The sequence below is a fragment of the Rhamphochromis longiceps genome, linkage group LG8 (assembly GCF_057381845.1).
Source record: "Rhamphochromis longiceps isolate RC_006_pf linkage group LG8, R_longiceps_female_GT1.1, whole genome shotgun sequence".
Taxonomy (NCBI): Eukaryota; Metazoa; Chordata; class Actinopteri; order Cichliformes; family Cichlidae; genus Rhamphochromis; species Rhamphochromis longiceps.
Genome location: NC_140564.1, coordinates 2,621,453 through 2,641,506, shown reverse-complemented (window position 1 = coordinate 2,641,506; position 20,054 = coordinate 2,621,453). Strand labels below are relative to the sequence as shown.

Sequence of the window (20,054 nt, the reverse complement as noted above, 5' to 3'; positions counted from 1 at the left end):
TCGTGGACTAACACTGAGGAAAACGCTAGTGGCTGCACGAGTCCTTTTTTTACAGGATTATTTACATATATATTAACAGAAGACGGACTGTTCCTGTACCTTTAGTTGTTTAGATTTATCAAAGTGACCAAACGAATCATTCTGACTGAAGATGATGATGATGGCTCTTATTCAGCTTCATCAGCAGGCTTTCCAGCACACGTCCAGGCTTCAGTTCTTCTTTGCTATTCTTTACTGCAGCACTGAAACAACTACAAGAGCCTGCAGCGCGTGAAGCCAAATTAATAAGCAGAACCGGCCTGGTTAGGAAGAGTCCAGTGGTTCTGTCACTTTGAACCAGTCACTAAACTTTACTAAGGCCTGCGTCTCAGCTCCTCACTTCGCCTCAGCTGTGGAGCGGTGCTGTAAATAAAGAGGACCCAGAGTTCATTCGTTTCTGTTTTCATGTGTCGGTGACTTAGTCACTGTGATCATTTATATTTCAGTAAAAAACAAACAATTTATTTTTAAACAGAGTTTTTGTTTTTAATACTGATTTTAATGCAGCAGCATGTTTTTATCTTTTAATAGCACAAATTCCATCAATGGGTCAAACAATCCTTCGGGCCCCTCGCTGGTTGAGTCCAGTTATATTGGAGACAATCACAGTGAAGAAGAAATCTGCAAGTGAAGTTTTGCTCCGAGCAGGTGGACGATGGGCTGATGTGGCTCAGCAGGCCAGGAAGCCTCCATCCACCGGCAGAGTGACTCCATTAATCATGCTGCTCTTTTCACTCAGCAGGAATAAAATGCTGTTCACAACCTCCTCCACCTCTGCACACAGACACACACATCACACTCAGCTTTACAGAGCTAACCCTGACACCACGGGGAGGATCGTGTGCAGACGAGAGGGCAGGACTGAGTCTATCAGTGTTATGTCCCTAACCCTCGACTGGGATCATGCAAACTGGTCTCACTCTGTGGACTCGTCACCTGTCTGTGGGGTAACACTTCCTCCCATGCATACAGGAGCTGAACACAAACACAGTGATGTGATCTAAGAGGACATGTCTGACCAAGACCGCTGCAACTGACCTGCGAAGCGGCCCAGGGGGATCCGGGACTTCATGCTCTTGGCTTTTTCAGGATCGCTCCAGCCCAAGCGACCCATGTCAGTCATCACCACTGTGGGGTTCACGGTGTTCACACGGATCTGATCACAAGACGACACCTGAGTTAATCGAGTCACCGAACAGACGTCAGATCCCATCTTTGTTCAGACGACCCCGATCAGACTGTTGAATACTTCATGTTAACAGCCGGACAGGCAGCAGTAACTAAAGTAACCTCCTAAAGCGACTGTATGAACCTCATACATGCTTTAAAACACTGGCTCATAGAACTTATAAGTAAGTTTGGTGTTGGCTGCTGTCCTGTTGTTTGCTTCCAGTAAATGTTGAGTTCACAGGAACTGATTCAGGTGTCGTTTAGATGCAGCCTTTACAAAACTCTGTGTGGACTTTGGTGTCAGGTTGGTGCCGACACCAGCTGCCAGCGACTTTTTACACAACTCCTTCACTATGTTGCACATATCACACTGTGGTGCAGGTGGGAATTTTGCAGACTTGCTTTCGGGCCTGTCGTCCTCAGAGAGCGAAGGGTCACTTAGGGTCTCTCCTGGGATTTGAAAGCCTACATCCTGTGTATGATTATGAACCTGCTGCTCTCTCTCTCAGCACCACACCAGGCTATATGAGTTTGCAGAAGCTGTTTCACAGTGCAGTGAGCCGTCCTGGCATTGGTGTGTGCTGGCAGTGTTTCACTGTTATATCAGGTCTCATCGAAGTATTCCAATGCTTTTCAACACCTTACATGACGTGAGGCACACGTGTAAATGACTTTGACACTTGAACAGTGATGCAGTTACAGGAATAATTAATATTCACATGAAATCATTTCCTGGACAGTTTCTTGCATTAGCTTATATTGTTTTCCCCGTATTTCCTGATCATTTAGAAATAGACAGCACGAACTGAACGATAACTGTGGCATCACTAACTCAGTTAATGCTTTCACAAAGATGCACCTGAGCTAACCACATTAGCATTAGTAACTGTGAGGTGGAAGCTGGACGTGTGGAACAGGACAGTGGTGTACCTGATGTGGTCCCAGCTCTAAAGCCATCACCTTACTCAGCATGTCCAGAGCCGCTTTGGTAGCACCTGAGCACAGAGCAGAAACAGAAGCTCAGTTTGTTACCCTCACTGGGCTTCTTCGTTTAAATGTGATAGAGGCTGTGGCGCCCATGTCTGTGATCCTCACAGTAGACGGCGTGCTCTCTGAGGGCGCGCTGCGATGCCTGGCTGGACACATTAACAATGGAGCCTCCCGATCCCCGGGCCTTCATACCACGAGCCACTAACTGCCAACAGACGGAGCTTTGTCTCATTGCACAGAAGCAGTTTGATGAATGAGACGGGTCAACCCAACACCCTACAAGCTCCACTCAACTGCATCGAGCTTTGTTACAGAAACTTTCCAAAACCCAACTTAACCAATAACATCAGCGTCAAACAATTCATGTAACAAAATGTCATCTGCTCATTTTTTAAGCACAGATTTGTGCACGGCTCAGACCGACAGGCGAAGCACAGATATAGAGCCGGAGCTTTCAGATCTACACAAGACATTTCTTAATATCGAGGTAAAAAAACACTTTTACTGTAAGTCCCAATCACACGTTTTCTAAAGCACCCTGTCCAACACTCATTGTGACGGGTTCATTCACAGCTGAACTTCAAAGCAATGCATTTCCCACGAATCAAATCCAAAGAAAGGAAACACCGTGGTTTAATAAAGGCTGTGTTTGTTTTACCTGAGAAACCTGCACCACAGCTTTCACATTCACACTGAAAGCCCTGGAAGACACAACAGACGTGACAGGTTAGCACATGATGAGGCTCTGGCCTCGGGCTCACAGGCTTGTGCTGTGTCCTTATGGCTGGTACTTCCTCAGTAACAAATATGAAAGTTGAGAATATTTGCTTTACTGCTCAAACTTGTCAGGTGTGACTTCCAGAAATGGCTGTAGGTTGGCGCAGGCAGCGTTATTGACCAGCAGGTCGACAGGGCCGACATCCTGCAGGGCCTGCTCTGTGGCCCCCCAGTCTGTGAGGTCCACACACACCGGGGTGATGGAGGCGCACTGTGACAGGAAGTCAAAAGCAGACGGACTCGAATTAGAAGGAAGACAAGAGACATCAAATATTTATAATGAGTTTGGGCCCCAGAACTGAACCAGTCACAGGCCTCCTCACAAACAGCAAACTCTGACGAGGTTACAGCAGCTGTGCGAGAACAACTAAATCCAGATGCTGAACAGCTGTTCTGAGGTCAGACCAACTGTGTGCAGGGTAGCTTTGTTCTTCTTTCAGCTGCTGCCGTAGAGTCAATCAGTGAAATGCTTCTCATGTTAGCCGTGCAGATTGAAAAAAATTATTTCTCTATTATTGTATTTGCATGACGAACATACTGCAGATTCTACTTCAAGTGAAAACTACATTAAACAGCTTTTAAAGTCATCAGCCGCCGTCAGCTGATTAAAATCTGTTTGATATAATGAGTCAGAAAAGGTTTGGATGAGTTATTAATAAGATTTAAACTGAGAAGAAATCTCACTGTGCAGATCAAAGCTGTAGGCAAAGAGTCGATTAGAGTCTCTTAGGTTTATCTGTGCATCACAGACGCTCCATCAGAGAACTGACAGGAACAGCTGTGATGGGTTTCTGACGTCTTCCAGGCACAGAGCTAAAGCTAAAGCTAAAGCAACGGTGACGTCAAGTCTCTCTGCAGAAAGAGGACATTTTGGATTTTTTATATGTAACGTTTTTTTTAAAGATATGACTCTCTCCTCCACAGCATGTCTTTATCCTGTCTTCCTTCTCTCTCCCCAGCAGCAGATGGCCCCGCCCCTCCCTGAGCCTGGTTCTGCTGGAGGTTTCTTCCTGTTAAAAGGGAGTTTTTCCTTCCCACTGTCGCCAAAGTGCTGCTCATAGGGGGTCATATGACTGTTGGGTTTTCTCTGTATGTGTTATTGTAGGGTCGACCTTACAGTATAAAGCACCTTGAGGCGCCTGTTGTGAATATAAATAAAACTGAACTGGGACTTTTTTTTAAAGAGGCTTTAGAAAGGTTCCTAAATATTTGTTTGTTAATTCTGTGCTTTTATAATCCATATATATCATTTTAGTAATGTATCTTTTTCTTTTGGACTCTTCTTGGACATTTTATTTATACAGCACTGAATCACAACACCAGTCAGCTCAAAGTGCTTTATATTGTAAGGTGGACCCTACGATAATACCAGACCCACACGCCTCTCCAGCTCCTCGCTGTCGGTTCCCTAACGGTGCATTTACACGTGGTTGGCTTTTATACGCATCATTTTTAAGAGGTGGCCTGAGATATGCTTTATGCTGATTGACAGTCCACTGTGTGGGTCAAAGGTCAGGGCTGGGGCCCCTCAGATGGGTGTGTGTGGGGTGATCACCTCCTCCACCAGGCTGTTGAGATCGGCCTGCGTTCGTGTGACCGCTATGACCTTTGCCCCGCAGCGTGCCAGAGCCAGAGCTGTGGCCCTACCAATCCCTGGGACACAAGAATCCATAAACACAAAGACTGATTACAGAGTGGACACACACACACACACACACATTCCACACATGTCTTAGGCTTCGTTCCACCAACAAAGCTCCTGTTATTCCACTTTCTCACTGATGACACTGGTTCAGGCTCCGTGCAGTGTCATCAGATTCCTCCAGCACACTCTGCTGAGTTCACAGTAATCAGTAACTTCATCGTCCACAACACTGTCTCACTTTAAACGTCTGTAACACGGCTGGAAGCCGACAGAAGGACATGTTAGTGTTGTGTTTTATATTTGTCTAACTTGATGTATGTGAAGGACGCGTTTATACAGCAGCCTCCGTTTGGGGCCACACAAGGAGCTATGATGGTTTGTGTTTGAGTGTAAATGAAATCAACATCACTGCTGACATTTAATGTTCTGTTCAGGAACTTGTTTGTAAATCAAGCTCAAGTGGAAATCACATGAAACTTTACATTAAGCATTGATTCGTGTAAAAAACAGAAACAGTTTCATAAGAGGAGAGTTAGGCTACGTTCACTCTGCAAGTCTTGATGCTCAATTCCGAATTTTTGATCAAATCCGATTTTTTTGTCTGCTCGTTCACACTACAAATAAAATGCGACAGCAAACGCGCTCTAGTGTGAACGCTCAAGCGCCCGCATGCGCAAAAGAAGACGTCACACACAGCGCGCTCTGTTTAGACCCAGAGCAACAGTATTGTTTGACTGACGGCCTTAATATAAAGACTTCGGACTTCACGTTTCCCAGTTTTTGCTTTAAGTTATTTTGTTATTGACATAATAATGTAGATAATCTAATAATGATCCTTGTTGCTGTTTCAGAGGAGCGGTGCTTCAAAGGATAGCTGCAGATTTCTGTCAGAATCTGCAGATTATACAGAACAAATAAAATGTTCACGTTGTTCCCAACAGTTTCACTGGAGGGCCAGGAAGGTTCGCGATGTCTTCTCCGGCGCTGATAGTTGGCGTCCGTCTTGCGTCAGTGACGTAAAAGACGGAATTAATGCGACGTGACCATCAAGCAGCAGTCGCTTTCTAAAACATCAGATATGCGTCTGATTCAGCACCACATACGAAAGTGACCCAGATCGGATTTGAAAATATCGGATTTGTGCTGTTCACACTGTCACCATGATGGATATGAGTCGCAGAGGGTCAAAGAAGTCGGATTTGATGCGCTTTCACCTGCAGTGTGAACGTAGCCTTAGTCTCGTGTCCCGTGACCACACTGGGGTTGGTGGGGGCATTTGCACGAAGGTGGATGTTGTTCATAAAGCAGCCTGCTGGTGTCGCTGCGTGTGCGTGCGTGCGTGCGTGTCTCCTTTACCTTTTCCTGCTCCGGTGACCAGAGCCCGTTTACCTGCAAACGAAGCCTCCATGTTCGGCCTGCGTGGGTGAGCGAGCCGCTGCAGGTGGAAGCGCCACAGACGGAGTTACGAGTCACGTGACACTCAGGCTGAACGTGCTGAGCGAGCTTAGCTCGGCTAAAACTTCCAGTGTGAAATGTTCCACGCGTGTTCTCTGTGCTGTTCCTCGTGTTTTGTGTTTGTATGACAGAAGAGGTACTCACCAACAGCGCAGCGGACAGAGCTGTGTGTGTGCGTGTCCTCCGCCTCTACACCGTGTTTGTCTTCCAGGTCACTCTGCAGCCCGTGGACAGGCACGGAGCACGCGCTCAGCCCTGCCATATAAGGCGGAGAGCTGCAAAGCTCCCGGATTCCTGTGAAATCCCCAAAAGTCATATTTTATAACCGGTCACCGCAAAAGTGTTTTTCAGGAAAATCCACAGCTGCTCGTTGAAGTGAGCAGTGCTGCACAGAGACGTCTGCAGACGTTCAAATCAGGAGGAAAGAAAAAACAAGTCCCGCTGTACAAAATCAAATAAAAAGTCCCTCATCGGTGTTTCTGCATCTATGGTGAAAGAATATTTTCCTTTCAGATGTCTATATGAGAAGAAAATCTCATGTAAATGCTTACAGCTCAATGCTTGAGTTGAATTTTTATAGTTGCTGAATCTTTGGTGAAATAAACACAACGAATCACGTTCAGGTGGGAGAGCTGGTGTCACAGCAGAGCTGGGATGATGGGAGGAGTCAAGTCTACAAAATTCATCAACCGCCTCCAGCTGGAGATGATGGTGGGCTTCAGGCTGAAACCAACACCACCAAATCTGATCTTCCTTCATGCCCAGTGGACACAGTAAACCAGATTCTGGGAACCACCATCTCCCAGGACCTAAACGTCAGCTTCCTCATCCACGCGGCACAGAAGAAGATGAACAAAGTCACTGATGCTTTGAGATTCTTGAGTTTAGACATTTAAAGTTCATATTATCATTAGTCGTCTTTTTCTAACGTAGGGGAGACCGGGGATAGTTGTAACATTTTTGACATTTCTGTCTGTAAATTGGAGCTCTTTTAAGGTAGTGGATTCAAAATGTAATGCAAAGTATTTACATGTGCAGCTATTTTCTCTGCAGCACAATTACCCATTGCATGGTATGGTCTCAAACACGAAGAGTGAAATGTTACAATTAACCCCATAGTCTGGGTTAGTTGTAACATATCCTGGGGTGAAATGTAACACAATGAAATAAGAGTACTAACAAAACATTAACGTGTAATCTTTGTTTATTCAACACATGAATGCACTTAGAGCCATTTATGTAGCTGTGTGTGTGTGTGTTGGTCTTCCTTGAGTTTGGCCTCATTGGCTCAGTGGGCATTATAACCTACAGCTCTTGCATCAATTTTGAACATAACAATGAAGCTGAAAAAATGTAGTTGTTCACCAGCATCGCAATTCCATTACTTTTTATCATGGCTTACCTTGGTGTGGTTTGCAGAGTGCTTCAGAAAGATGAGGGAATCTGTTTCTTGCACCCATCCTGATTTATTTCCACTACCAGTACTTCCTACTGGTCCATCTCTGACACAGTGGCCTGCATAATGTATGTGTGGGAACACAAACAGTGGAGGAATTGTGTTGCCAATGGCATTAACCGCATATACAAAAGCGACCAGTGAAGCTCTCTCTGTTGATGTCGTTGCCCCAACTTGTTTAATATAAGTTAAAGTAATAGTGTGGTAACATCTGCATTATTGTTACAACTGACCCAGACTGTAGCTGTTACAACTGACCCAGACTCCTATAGCCATGAACTAGCTAACATTACAGCCAACGGCTAAAACATTAGCACTAAAGACCTACACAGAATATATCCCCATAGACATACAAATAACATAATTTAGGTTTGATGAGTTTAACTGCAAAGCAGATAATGCTACTAGAAATTGAAATAAAGTAGAAAAACTTACTTTTTGGCATACAAATGACTTTTTTTCATGTTAAATTGTCTGTGTTTGACAAAATGTGCTGATTTTTCACGTGTGATAGCAGAACTGAGTTGGGCATGCACAGGATGAGTCACATCATTTGAAACTTAGCCCTGATTGGAGAAATTGGAAGTGTTACAACTGACCCACGTTACAACCATCCCCGGTCTCCCCTACATTTTAAAGATTTTCAGCTACTTTCCAACTTTGACACTTCAGCTTTCAACAGTTCTGCACCTTCAGCTGGAAGATTTGTTGATTCAGCACATTGAACATTTCAGCTCTCAGCATTCGCACTGCAGCAAATGCATCCTCTAGTTTAAGTCACTGTAATCATCCAATGAAACACTGCTGTGATTTATTTCCACAGCACACTAAATGTGTCTGTAGATCTACTGTAACCTGCCCCCCCCCACTAAATGTTCACTTCTCCATTTAACGTTATTGAATATTTTCTGCATAATATATATTTGATGTATTTCATCACATACTTGGACACACGTGTTCCTCTCAGGCACTGGGATGATCTGCATGTAATTATAAATCATATGATGAGGTCACAGATTTGATCATCTGTTATCCAAAAGCTCGTTTGTTGAACGTGATCACTGCGAAGTTCTAATCAGAGTTGATGTTTCTGTGTTTCCGGGCCACCTGCACACTCTGTGCTAACATTTAAAACAGTGAGTGTTACTGAAGAATATACGAAGACTCGTTAGAAATAATGTTATTAGTCTGCACAACTCAGAAACCCCCATCCATTTTCAGGAAATGCTTTTGGCACATGTCCATTAGTAGAAAAGGGGTAAATATTTTTCTCCTTTTAAATAAAATAAATAAATATCTGACATTTCTAAAAAAGCTAATTAAGTTAAGAAATTACAAGTTTGTCAGTGTTGGAGAGAGCGACGCTGGTGAGATATGGAAAAATAACTTCATTAAACCAATAATTAGAGTTTCAAGATCTCAAGTTAGTTTTATGTGCCTCCTGGGTGGCCCCCAGCGGTGCAGGGCCCCGGGGTCCTGAATATCCTCTGGATAATTTAGTGCAACTAAAGAAAACTGACAAACTATTAGAGGAAAAATGCTGAGTAACATCACAGCATTTTTCCTAAAATAAAGTCCTTCTTATCTAAATATCAGGGAACATGTGACCTCCGTGCTGTAGCCTAGCTCCTCCTGTTGTCCTGTTTGTTAGCGGCCCGTTTAAGGCTGGTTGCCTGCTGCATCCTGAGCATGTGTTCAGGGTGAAGAGGCGTCACATCGTCTTCCAGGTGTTTTTCTAATCAACAAATGTAGTGTACACGGTGGTGTTCACATTGACGACTCAGAACATCCACCCCTGGCTCCTTCCAGTGTGGAGGAGCAGCAGCTCTGCTCCACCCGGGTCCTCTGGCACGTACTCAGTTTCCCACATTTCTCTGAATGTCTGTCGATGTGTCATCACTTCTTCAGTTTGCAGCATCTCTGCAATTGATTTGTAGCTGTTTTGTTGGGCTCTTTGACCTCCTCCAGGTCAGGCTTCAGCGTTGATGACACAGTCGTCCTCTGCAGCTCTGATGTCAGTCTGGGCTTGAAATGCTTCCTCACGACTTTCCTCGATCTGTGCTGAAGCTCCAGGTCTGATCCGGAGGTTTTTCTCATGTCTGAGTGTGCACTCATGTTGACGTTTGTAAAGCTTAGCTGTTTATTTCGGAGCGTGAACTGCAGTCCTGAGGGGAAAGCTCCTCGTCTTTCATTCATCAGCATCAAACTGCATCGTCTGCCCTTCCTCTTCTTCACACTGACTTTTATTTTAAGCTGGTGTTTTGGATGCTGTGTGCAACAAAAGCAAAGCGGTGACTTTGAACTCCATGCTGTAAGGCATCGAGGTAACTGGTATTACATAGATTTTTAAAAATTACACTGGAAAAGTTGTTTCTTGCTGATTTTATTTTTGAATTCACTTGTAGCTCCGCTTTTCATTTGCACACTCCTTTTTGTCTGTGCTCCATCCACGGACACTCAGCTGTGATAAAGGACTACGTCACATGTTGATCCCAGCGAGCTCATCAGTTTGTGGTTTAATTACAAGGAGACCCTCCCGAGGAGGCTGTGTGACTCAACCTCCTATAAATCTGACAGACGTGCGATTTCAACATGACACTGAATATTTCCATGCATCGTCTCGGTTATGTGGTTTTCTCTTCAATAGATCAATGTGACAGAAACACTTAGGAATGCAGGAAAGCTTTATTGACAACAGAGCAGTGGCAGCTTTGACAAAAACACACTCACTCACTGACCTGCAGTGGGACTCGTGGTGTGGGGTTTGGTTTCTAGTCTTGTGCAAACAGGCTGGTGCTGTACACCACCAGCTTTCACCGGCAGAAGTGACTGAATATACAGATCAGAGTGGGCGGAGACAAAGAACCGGTTCATTCTCCTCTCTTTGAAAGACAGAGCAGTGGAAGTTCAGCAAAAATCTTCACACGAGAAACTCGACGGTGACACATCCCTGCACCGTGCTCACTGGTCAGGATGCTGTAAATGTGTAGAGTCGTCTAAAAGCAGAAGATGCTGCTGCTGGTCGGTGCTATGAAGCCTGATTTGGGGCTCCTGCAGCTAAAAGAATAAGCCTCGTATTACGCTGTGCTGACCACTGTGTGCTACTGACAGCAGGACCTGTTTGATAGAACAGGCTGCAGGAAGCAAACATCCACTGTAAGTGTAAGCTACAGCTTATTATTACTGAATCACTGCTGGTGTTTGTGAAAACAAAGTGCTGACCCTTGGATCTGACTGAAGCTCCAAACTACAACCAACATTATTCATTTCATGAACTGATGCTGAGGTTGGCTTTACTCCAGCCTGTGACCGCCCATCATTCCTGTGGAGCTAAAACTACAAGACATGCAAAGCAGGTTTACATAAAACCCAAAGAGTCCGCACGGACACTCCCCACGTCACCACAGCTGGTAACGTTGTAGGAGTGCCAGGAGCAAAGCAGCGCTCGGCCACAGACAGGAGGTCACATGTCTACTCGTATCAAACATTCATGTTGATCCAAGTTCATGTCTGTCACTAATATTTCATATGACCTCAGATCCTAATAGAATGAACATCCTGTTCTTGCATCGTGAGCGTACAAGTACATGATAGTACAGTGAGGTCCTTCCTGTGCGCACGTCTACATGTTGGACTCACAGCAAACACCAATCTTTCAATGACCCTGTTTAAAACTAAACTACAAAGCAGCAGAACGATGTTAGTGTCGCTTTTTACCACCATCTGCTCCTCTGCAGCAGTCCGTCTAATCACACAGAAACAGAAAACAGTAGGGGTGCAACGATACTCGTATGGATATTGAACCGTTCGATACAGTGCTTTCGGTTCGGTACGCATATGTATCGAACAATACAACATTTTTAATTTATTTTATCAGCTTTCCTTCTGACGATGCTGTCTGTGTTGAGCGCTCAGTGGATCTGCGCTCGACAGTGCAGCCTAGGCGGAGTAGTCGAACGCAGATCCACTGAGCGCAGGGCAAGCTAGCAGACAGAAGCTAAGCTCGTTGCAACATCAATCAATCAATCTTTATTTATAAAGCACTTTTCATACAGAAAAAATGTAGCACAAAGTGCTTTACATGGCAAATTGAACCTCCCCCACCCTCATTCAGATCTGGCGTTTGGAATTATTTTGGTTTTCATGTGACGTATGACCCTGAAGGTAAGCGCGTCATGGACTAAATTAAAACAGTATGTTGGATGTGCCACGCAATGCTCAATTACATGGGTGGGAGCTAGTGTGTTAGCGCAGTTAGCTCGTTAACGTGTTGACGCCATCCAGCCCCACGCACGGGGCGATCCGCGGTAGCTCGTTAACGGAGATTTGCCGTGTTGTGGCGTTAACGTCATTTCAGATTAACGCTGACAGCACTAGTGGGAACACAACGAATATGACTGCACATTTACTCCGACATCATCCTAGTGCAAAGACAAGTGGAAGCAGACAAAAACAACAAGCAGCATGCTACAAACTTTACCCGAGTCATTTAGACAGCCGTTAGCACAGGATTCTCCTTATGGGGACCTGATATGTTTAATATGCTGCTGAGAATATAGCCCAGAAGAAGCGTATAGTAGAGCTTTTATTTTGAAAGAGACATTTCTCTGTAATAAACTCTTTTCCAAAGATGAGTGATTCCTCGATCAGATAGATTTATTTTTTATCCCTTTGTTGTTTCAGCAACATTAAATTTAAAAACTGTACTTTTGAGTTAAAATATATATTTATAATTTTAATAAATGACAAATTAAAAAGGCGTGAACATTTTTTTGTATCGAAAAAATATCGAACCGTGAATTTTGTGTATCGTTGCACCCCTAGAAAACAGGCGTCACAATAATAGACCTCATGCTTCTTCAGACCGCAGCTGAAACAGCCAACCAGCAATCTTCTACCTCCTTCAAACTGTTTTAATACTTTTTAAAAAGCTTTTAAACTCCAGTCAGGGATTTACCAAAGTAACAGGAACAGAGAGGTTTCCACATACATCTGTCATGTAAGAGCTGTTGACCTAAACTCGCCGAGCTCAGGGAGAAGAGAGGCTGCGTTTTACAGTCATGATTTTCCCCTCGGCTTTACCGTCGCCCTTTAAAAACAACTTTGGCTTTGTTGGCTTGAACGACGCACAACCTGCACACGCATGAAGCATTTGTACACCAGCTGTCCATCATTGTTAGCGTGACTTTAGCAACAGTCACAGTCACTCACAGATAATCGCCCCGCGGTTACCCGGAGCTCAACCAGGGTCACTGAGGGTCTCAGAGAGGCTTTCTAAGATCATCATGTGTCATCCAATCACGTTCATGTTCGGTGTAGATGCAAAAGTGAACGCCTCATTGTCGTCCTGAGCACTGTTCTTGAACTTCACCTTTTCAGCTTCCGCTCGACCATAAAAAACATGCTACAAATATATGTTGAATTGAGAGAAGGTCGACTCTTAAAAGCGTGTTAGAAGTGGAGAAACTCTGCTCTGCAGGCCTGGATGGTCTTCAAACAGCTTCTTTGGCTTCAGTTTTTAAGGCTTCACTGTGTGTTTAATGAATATCAGAGAGAGTTCAGAGCGACTCTGCAGGATAAATGTTCACACTGGAATTCAGTTTCTGTGGCGCGGTTTGAGCTCTGGACACCACTCAGTGTCAGGATACAGAAGGCAGTGGACCGTCTTAAACCTGTGAACACAAAGAGTTCATTACAGGAAACCATCAACAATAATTAGAACAACTGTGATCGCAGCTCATACAGATGGTAAACGTAACCATGCTTCCTGATGTTCAGACACAGCGAGTGTCAGTGTTTACCTTGTGGGGTCCTCAGCCAGTGAAAACCCTCCAACCACACCGACTACATTTCTTCTGTTCTCAAACCCTCCGTAACTCAGAGTCACCTACAGCAAAACAATCATACAGTGTACAATAAATCAACATTTAATGGAGACTGACGTCACAGCTGCTGCCACTGAAAACCCCCCTTATGTGAAAATGACGGATTTTAGTGAATCTAAACAAATGTATACATTAAATACAAAAACATGTAGTTAGGGCTGGACCAGCTGACCCTGAATCCTCCCTTAGTTATGCTGCAATAGACGTAGACTGCTGGGGGATTCCCATGATGCACTGGGTGTTTCTTCTTCCCTCATGTGTTAACAGACCTCTCTGCATTGAATCATATCTGTTATTAACCTCTGTCTCTCTTCCACAGCATGTCTGTATCCTGTCTTCCTTCTCTCACCCCAACCAATCACAGCAGATGGCCCCGCCCCCCCTGAGCCTTGGTTGGGTTTTCTCTGTATGTATTATTGTAGGGTCTACCGTACAATATAAAGCACCTTGAGGCGACTGTTGTGATTTGGCGCTGTGTAAATAAAACTGAACTGAATTCTTTGTAAGGTTGTATTTCCTAAATGTTTCCTAAATGCATCAAGATATTAAACTATATTGGGATGAATCTGAGCTTCCGTTATCAAACTGAGTGGGTTGGTATCATCTCCCGCTCACCTTTAGTTCACACTGGTTTTGTGGGTCATTTTATAAAATCTGTTAACTGAACTACATTTAGAAGTTTTTCAGGTTTTGTTTCAGAGCTCTGTAAAACGCCGTCCCCGGCCACCTCTGGCTCACCTGCTCCAGCACAGTGTCAATGGGCAGCTTCTGCAGGTTCTCCAGGTGAGAGTGGAAAAGGTGCGTGTGTGTCAAAGCGACCTCCAACAGCGCCTCGATGATGTAGCCGATGGTACAGTCATCTGGAAGTCGGATCTTCTCTGCTGTGCTGATGAAATTCCCCAAACTGAAAACACAAGACAACAGTGTCCAAGCTGAGCTTTCTCAGGATCAACCATGCAGAAAATCAAGAGGACGTGTCACCCTCACAAGGGCTGCGCAGAGATTTGATGCGAGTTGAAAAGAGCATGCATATGTGTATAAATGTATATATTTTGCACCAGAATGTACAAAATATAAGAGCGTAGAAATCCTTTCAAAGCAGAGGCAGCATCCTACCTGGCCCACGGACTCATTTTCAGGGCCAGACCTCGACTGATACAGAAACCTGCTCCACCTGTAGCAAACCAGAACTTGACAGACACCTGAACCAGAAAGGAAAGAGCACATTAGCTAGCTCTTATTACATGTCGCCAACTTTCATGTCACAGGGGACTGTGGACAGCGTCGCCAAATTTCCCTTATTTGTGTGCGAGTGGAGCCATAAAAGCGGAAAGCTGACCCACCGAACCGTCACTCTTGACCCTCTCTGCAGCCTCTATAGGGTGATCCAGACTGGGCCGGCCCAGGTAGACGTCCTGGCTGTGGTGGTAAGACGAGAGCAGCTGCAGCAGGCTGGGCAGGATCACGTAGTTGTCATCATCCACGTGGCAGAACCACCTACGACGCAAACACACAGGGTCAGACGTGCAGGCTGAGTCAGAGCTAACTGCTCCATCCTTGCAATCACTCACTTCCTCTGAGACTCGATGAATTTATCGTACTCTACAGACATCTTGCAGCACAGAGCCTGTCGGGTGTGAGCTGCTGAGCAGTTAGTGTTGATGATGTTAGCTCCTGGTGAAGAGACAACAGAAAAGACTTTAACCTAAGATTTCTTAGAGCATCCCACTGCATCTCCATATGTAGACTGGATATAATGGCAGTAACTCTGCTTTGTTTCAGATCTGCATCGATCCATGTGGCTACAGCACATTATCTTTGTGATGAGACAGCATAAGGGTTTGAATAGACTCCTGCAGAGCTGTGTGCAAAATTCTAAGAGTTTTATAAACAGACAGTGAGTGAAGAAGAAGAAACACCCAGTGCATCATGGGAATCCCCAGCAGCATAACTAAGGGAGGATTCAGGGTCACCTGGTCCAGCCCTAACTATATGCTTTAGCAAAAAGGAAAGTTTGAAGCCTAATCTTGAAAGTAGAGATAGTGTCTGTCTCCTGAATCCAAACTGGAAGCTGGTTCCACAGAAGAGGGGCCTGAAAACTGAAGGCTCTGCCTCCCATTCTACTTTTAAATACTCTAGGAACAACAAGTAGGCCTGCAGAGCGAGAGCGAAGTGCTCTAATAGGGTGATATGGTACTACAAGGTCATTAAGATAAGATGGGGCCTGATTATTTAAGACCTTGTATGTGAGGAGCAGGATTTTGAATTCTGGATTTAACAGGAAGCCAAAACAGGAGAAATCTGCTCTCTTTCTAGTCCCTGTCAGGACTCTTGCTGCAGCATTTTCAAGGTTCAAGGTTCTTTATTATTTGTCACATGCATAGTTATACAAGTATAACACACAGTGAAATGTAGCCTGACACGCTCCTCGACATACATATACACACACACACACACACACACACATATATAGTATATACACTGGGTGAATGTGCAGTAGTAGCAGCAAGCAGGTGAATTCTGTACATTAATATGAATAGACATCTGACTATTTTACAGGATAGACAATATAAACATATTTAAAATTAAAGGAATTGAAATGTACATTGTGCCTTGGTTTAGTGTCTGGAAGAGTCCTGTCTCAGTCAATTATAGATGATGTGAGAGGGCGGGTGTGTGTGTTTAGGGCACAGATGGCTTGGGGATAGGAGCTCCTCTTGAGTCTCTCTGTCCTTGCCCGGATGATGCGGAACCTTCTACCAGATTGCAGAAGTTGGAACAGTTTGTTGCCAGGATGGGACGGGTCCTTCAGTATCTGCGCTGCTCTAGTCCGGCATCTCCTGGTGTAGGTGTCCTGAAGCGGGGGGAGAGCAATCCTGCAGCAGCGTTCTGCTGTATGGATCACTCTCTGGAAAGCTTTTTGGTCCTTCACACAGCTGTTCCCGAACCACGATGTCATGTTCTGTGTGAGGATGCTCTCCACAGCGCCTGTATAGAAAATCCTGAGGATCTTTGGAGAGACCCTGAACTTCCTCAGTTGTCGTAGGAGCTGCCTAGCCTTTTTGGTCTGGACCTGAATGTGGGCAGCCCATGTCAGGTCTGAGGAGATGTGGACACCAAGATACTTGAAGGACTGCACCCTCTCCACTGGAGCTCCATTGATGATAATGGGCTTGTAGTCTCTGTGCTGACCCCTTCTGAAGTCCACCACCAGCTCCTTGGTCTTGCTGACGTTCAGCTGGAGGTGGTTGTCCTGGCACCACGATGCCAGATTCTTCACTTCGTCCATGTAGGCCGCCTCATCGTTGTTGGAGATGGCACCCAACACCACTGTGTCGTCAGCAAACTTCACAATGGTGTTGGAGCCATGGGTGGCCACACAGTCTGAAGTGTAGAGGGAGTAGAGCAGTGGCGAGAGGACACATCCCTGAGGTGCTCCTGTGTTGATGGTGATGCTGTTGGAGAAGCACCTGCCCACCCTCACCACCTGAGTTCTGCCAGTGAGGAAGTCTAACAGCCATGCACACAGACGGCTGTTAACTCCCAGATCCCTGAGCTTTGTGAACAGTCTGCAGGGCACTATTGTGTTAAACGCTGAACTGTAATCAACAAACAGCATTCGCACATAGTTACCCTGTTTCTTGTCCACGTGGCTGAGAGTGGTGTGTAGGACGTGGGCGATGGCATCCTCTGTGGATCTGTTGGATCTGTAGGCGAACTGCAGCGGATCTGTGGTGTCTGGGATGGAGGAGGAGATGATATTCTCTCAAACACCTTCATTACTACCGAGGTCAGTGCAACTGGCCGGTAATCGTTCAGGGATGAGGGTTTGCTGTTCTTGGGCACAGGGATGATGGTGGATCTTTTGAAGCATGTGCGGACCACAGACTTCGCCAGGGACTCGTTGAAGATGTAAGTGAACACACCTGCTAGCTGGTCAGCACAGCAGCGCAGCAGACGGCCGGTGATGCCGTCTGGCCCCGCCGCTTTCCTTGTGTTCACTCTCCTCAGTGCCGCTCGGACGTCATGCTCCGCGATGCTGGTCACCGGTCTCTCGCTGATGACGTCACTGTCCTCGGTAGTCAGGCGGTAGATAGCATTAGCCGCCTGGCTAACCTCGAAACGGGCGTAGAACCGATTCAGCTCGTTGGTGAATGCAGAGTCAGCGTTGATCGGCGCAGTGTCCCTGGCTTTGTAGTCCGTAATGGTGCGTAGTCCGTGCCACATACTCCGTGTGTCGCCCTGGTGGAAGCGGGACTCCACACGTTCCCGGTACCTGCGTTTGGCATCTCTCACCGCGCGCCGCACGCCGTATGAGGCCGCTATGTAGGCGCTCATATCGCCAGTGGTGAGACCCGCGTTGTAGGAGGCGGTCCTGGCGTTTACTGCAGTGCGGATCGATCTGTCCATCCACGGTTTCTGGTTTGGGAATGTGGTGACTCTCGCAGTGGGGATAATCTCCTCTGCTAGCATATTGACGAAGCATACTGCTACTTCCGTAAACTCGTTGTCGACTGCGCATGCTCTGAGCATGTCCCAGTCGACGTCGTTGAGTGCGTCCTGTAGCGTAGCTTCTGATTGGGCAGTCCACCGTTTTACCTCCCTCGTGGTCACGTCTTCCCTCCGTATGCTTTGTTTATACTGGGGAATGAGGAAGATGGCGTTGTGGTCAGACTTCCCAAAAGCCGGGTGTGAGACAGCTTTGTAGCCCTGCTTGTATGGCGTGTAGCAGTGATCCAAAATCCGATCCCCTCTCGTTGGACACGAGACATGCTGGTAAAAGTTTGGCATGACTTGTCTGAGGTTCGCTTTGTTAAAGTCTCCTGCTACAATGAGGGCTGCGCCCGGGTCCTTGTTTTGAAGCGAGCTCAGCACATCATGTAATTCGGACAAAGCCATACCTGTGTCCGCTTGGGGTGGGATGTAGACCGCCGTGGCGATGACTGAGGTGAACTCACAGGGCAGATAGAAAGGGCGGCACTTAATGCTCAGGAACTCCAGATGTGGCGAGCAGCCGCTGGAGAGAGTAGAAATGCTCCTGGCATCACAGCACTTTCTGTTTATCATGAAACACACTCCCCCACCTTTGGTTTTGTTCGACTCTCTCTCATTTTGGATTAGCTGAAGGCTTTTCAGGGAGTTTTTAGGACTTCCTGATAATAATGAATTACAGTCGTCCAGCCTGGAAGTAATAAATGCATGAACTAGTTTTTCAGTGTCACTCTGAGACAGGATATTTCTAACTTTAGAGATGTTGCACAAATGGAAGAAAGCAGTCTTACATATTTGTTTAATATGTGCGTTGAAGGACATGTCCTGGTCAAAAATGACTCCAAGGTTCCTCACAGCGTTACTGGAGGCCAAGGTAATGCCATCCAGAGTAAGAATCTGGTTAGATACCATATTTCTAAGATTTTCAGGGCCGAGTACAATAACCTCAGTTTGATCTGAATTAAGAAGCAGAAAGTTAGCGGCCATCCAGGTCTTTATGACATTCCTGCAGTTTAACTCATTGGTGTGTGTTATCTGGCTTCATGGACAGATAGAGCTGGGTGTCATCTGCATAGCAGTGAAAATGTATGCTATGTCTTCTAATGATGCTGCCTAAGGGAAGCATGTATAATGTAAACAGAATTGGTCCTAGCACTGAACCCTGTGGAACTCCATAATTAACCTCAGTGTGTGAAGAGGACTCTCCATTTACATGCACAAACTGGAGTCTATTAGATAGATATGATACAAACCACTAATTATTCAAATCAAATACCTACAACAGTGTACTCTAAGGGCTGTAATAAAATATTATGCTCAGTTTCTGTGCTGTGATGAGCTCTGGAACCTGACTGAAACTCTTCAAATAAGCCATTCCTCTGCAGATGATCTGTTAGCTGTGTTAATGTAGCAGATAAGCACAAACATAACTGTGTTGTAACAGGAAGTGATTGATCTATAACTGTCTTTATGTGATGCAATTTGTCTGACAGCACCATCATCGTGCATCTCAGTTCTAAATATTTCAAAGCTAACTGTCCACAGTGCTGACACGCTGGCAGGAGCTGGGCTTCTTTGCTTTGGGACACCCAGAAGTCAGGTTTCACTCACAGCACTGTGGACTCAGTCATCATTTTTCAGCCTACTTCAGTCTTTTTAAAGGTCTAATTTTTAACGTTGTAACAACAGCTTTTGTTTGTCCAAATGGTATCAAAAAATACTGCTGAACATCAACAGTTTCAAATATTGCATTCTCATTATCAGGATGAGTGTACACACGCTGTGAGAAAGGTCAGTACTGCACAAACAGCAGTGCACAGTCTCCACTGTGTCAGTACAACATGTGATCACACTGCTGCAGCAGTCTGAGGGACATTTTGGTTGTCATCCTTTTTCCCTGTAAAACTGGTTCCTCTTACCAGTCCTCATTTGCAGCTCCTTGTCATCACCATCAGTGAAAATGAAAGTCTGAAACAAACAAGGAAACGCTGTCAGAGTTGTGCAAGTGCACAATTACACAAGCTAATGCTCTGCAGTGAGGATGCAGTGAAGAACAGCTTCGCTCCTTTGTTTGCTCTCCTTGATCAAGACGAGCATTTGCAAGAGGAAGAGCAGAGATGGAGAGCAAGTAAGAAAGACCGCTTCA

The 20,054-nt window shown here is 45.4% G+C and overlaps 2 protein-coding genes across 4 annotated transcripts in view; both read right to left on the bottom strand.

Moving 5' to 3' along the window:
• Positions 1–516: 516 nt before the first annotated feature.
• LOC146662884 (L-xylulose reductase-like) lies at positions 517–6,998 on the bottom strand. Of its 2 annotated transcripts, XM_085415456.1 has the most exons (9): positions 6,221–6,245; positions 5,978–6,056; positions 4,532–4,629; positions 3,033–3,187; positions 2,858–2,900; positions 2,305–2,404; positions 2,140–2,204; positions 1,078–1,195; positions 517–813 (listed from the first exon to the last, which is right to left on the bottom strand). In XM_085415456.1, the coding sequence occupies exons 2-9, from the start codon at positions 6,027–6,029 to the stop codon at positions 710–712; spliced, it is 735 nt and encodes a 244-aa protein (XP_085271582.1). In that variant the 5' UTR covers positions 6,030–6,056; positions 6,221–6,245; the 3' UTR covers positions 517–709. The 2 variants fall into 2 exon arrangements, with proteins under 2 accessions (XP_085271582.1, XP_085271583.1); XM_085415457.1 differs by lacking the exon at positions 5,978–6,056 and having other exon boundaries at positions 6,221–6,998.
• A 6,066-nt stretch (positions 6,999–13,064) lies between these two features.
• Positions 13,065–20,054, bottom strand: part of LOC146662883 (beta-1,3-N-acetylglucosaminyltransferase radical fringe-like) — a 19,238-nt gene continuing 12,248 nt past the window's right edge. For both annotated transcript variants that reach the window (XM_085415454.1, XM_085415453.1), the window contains 7 exons: positions 19,828–19,876; positions 14,989–15,091; positions 14,761–14,914; positions 14,534–14,619; positions 14,156–14,321; positions 13,334–13,419; positions 13,065–13,204 (listed from right to left, as the gene is read on the bottom strand). In XM_085415454.1, the coding sequence (XP_085271580.1) occupies positions 13,129–13,204; positions 13,334–13,419; positions 14,156–14,321; positions 14,534–14,619; positions 14,761–14,914; positions 14,989–15,091; positions 19,828–19,876 (720 nt within the window). In that variant the 3' untranslated portion in view covers positions 13,065–13,128. The remainder of the gene's footprint in view (positions 13,205–13,333; positions 13,420–14,155; positions 14,322–14,533; positions 14,620–14,760; positions 14,915–14,988; positions 15,092–19,827; positions 19,877–20,054) is intronic.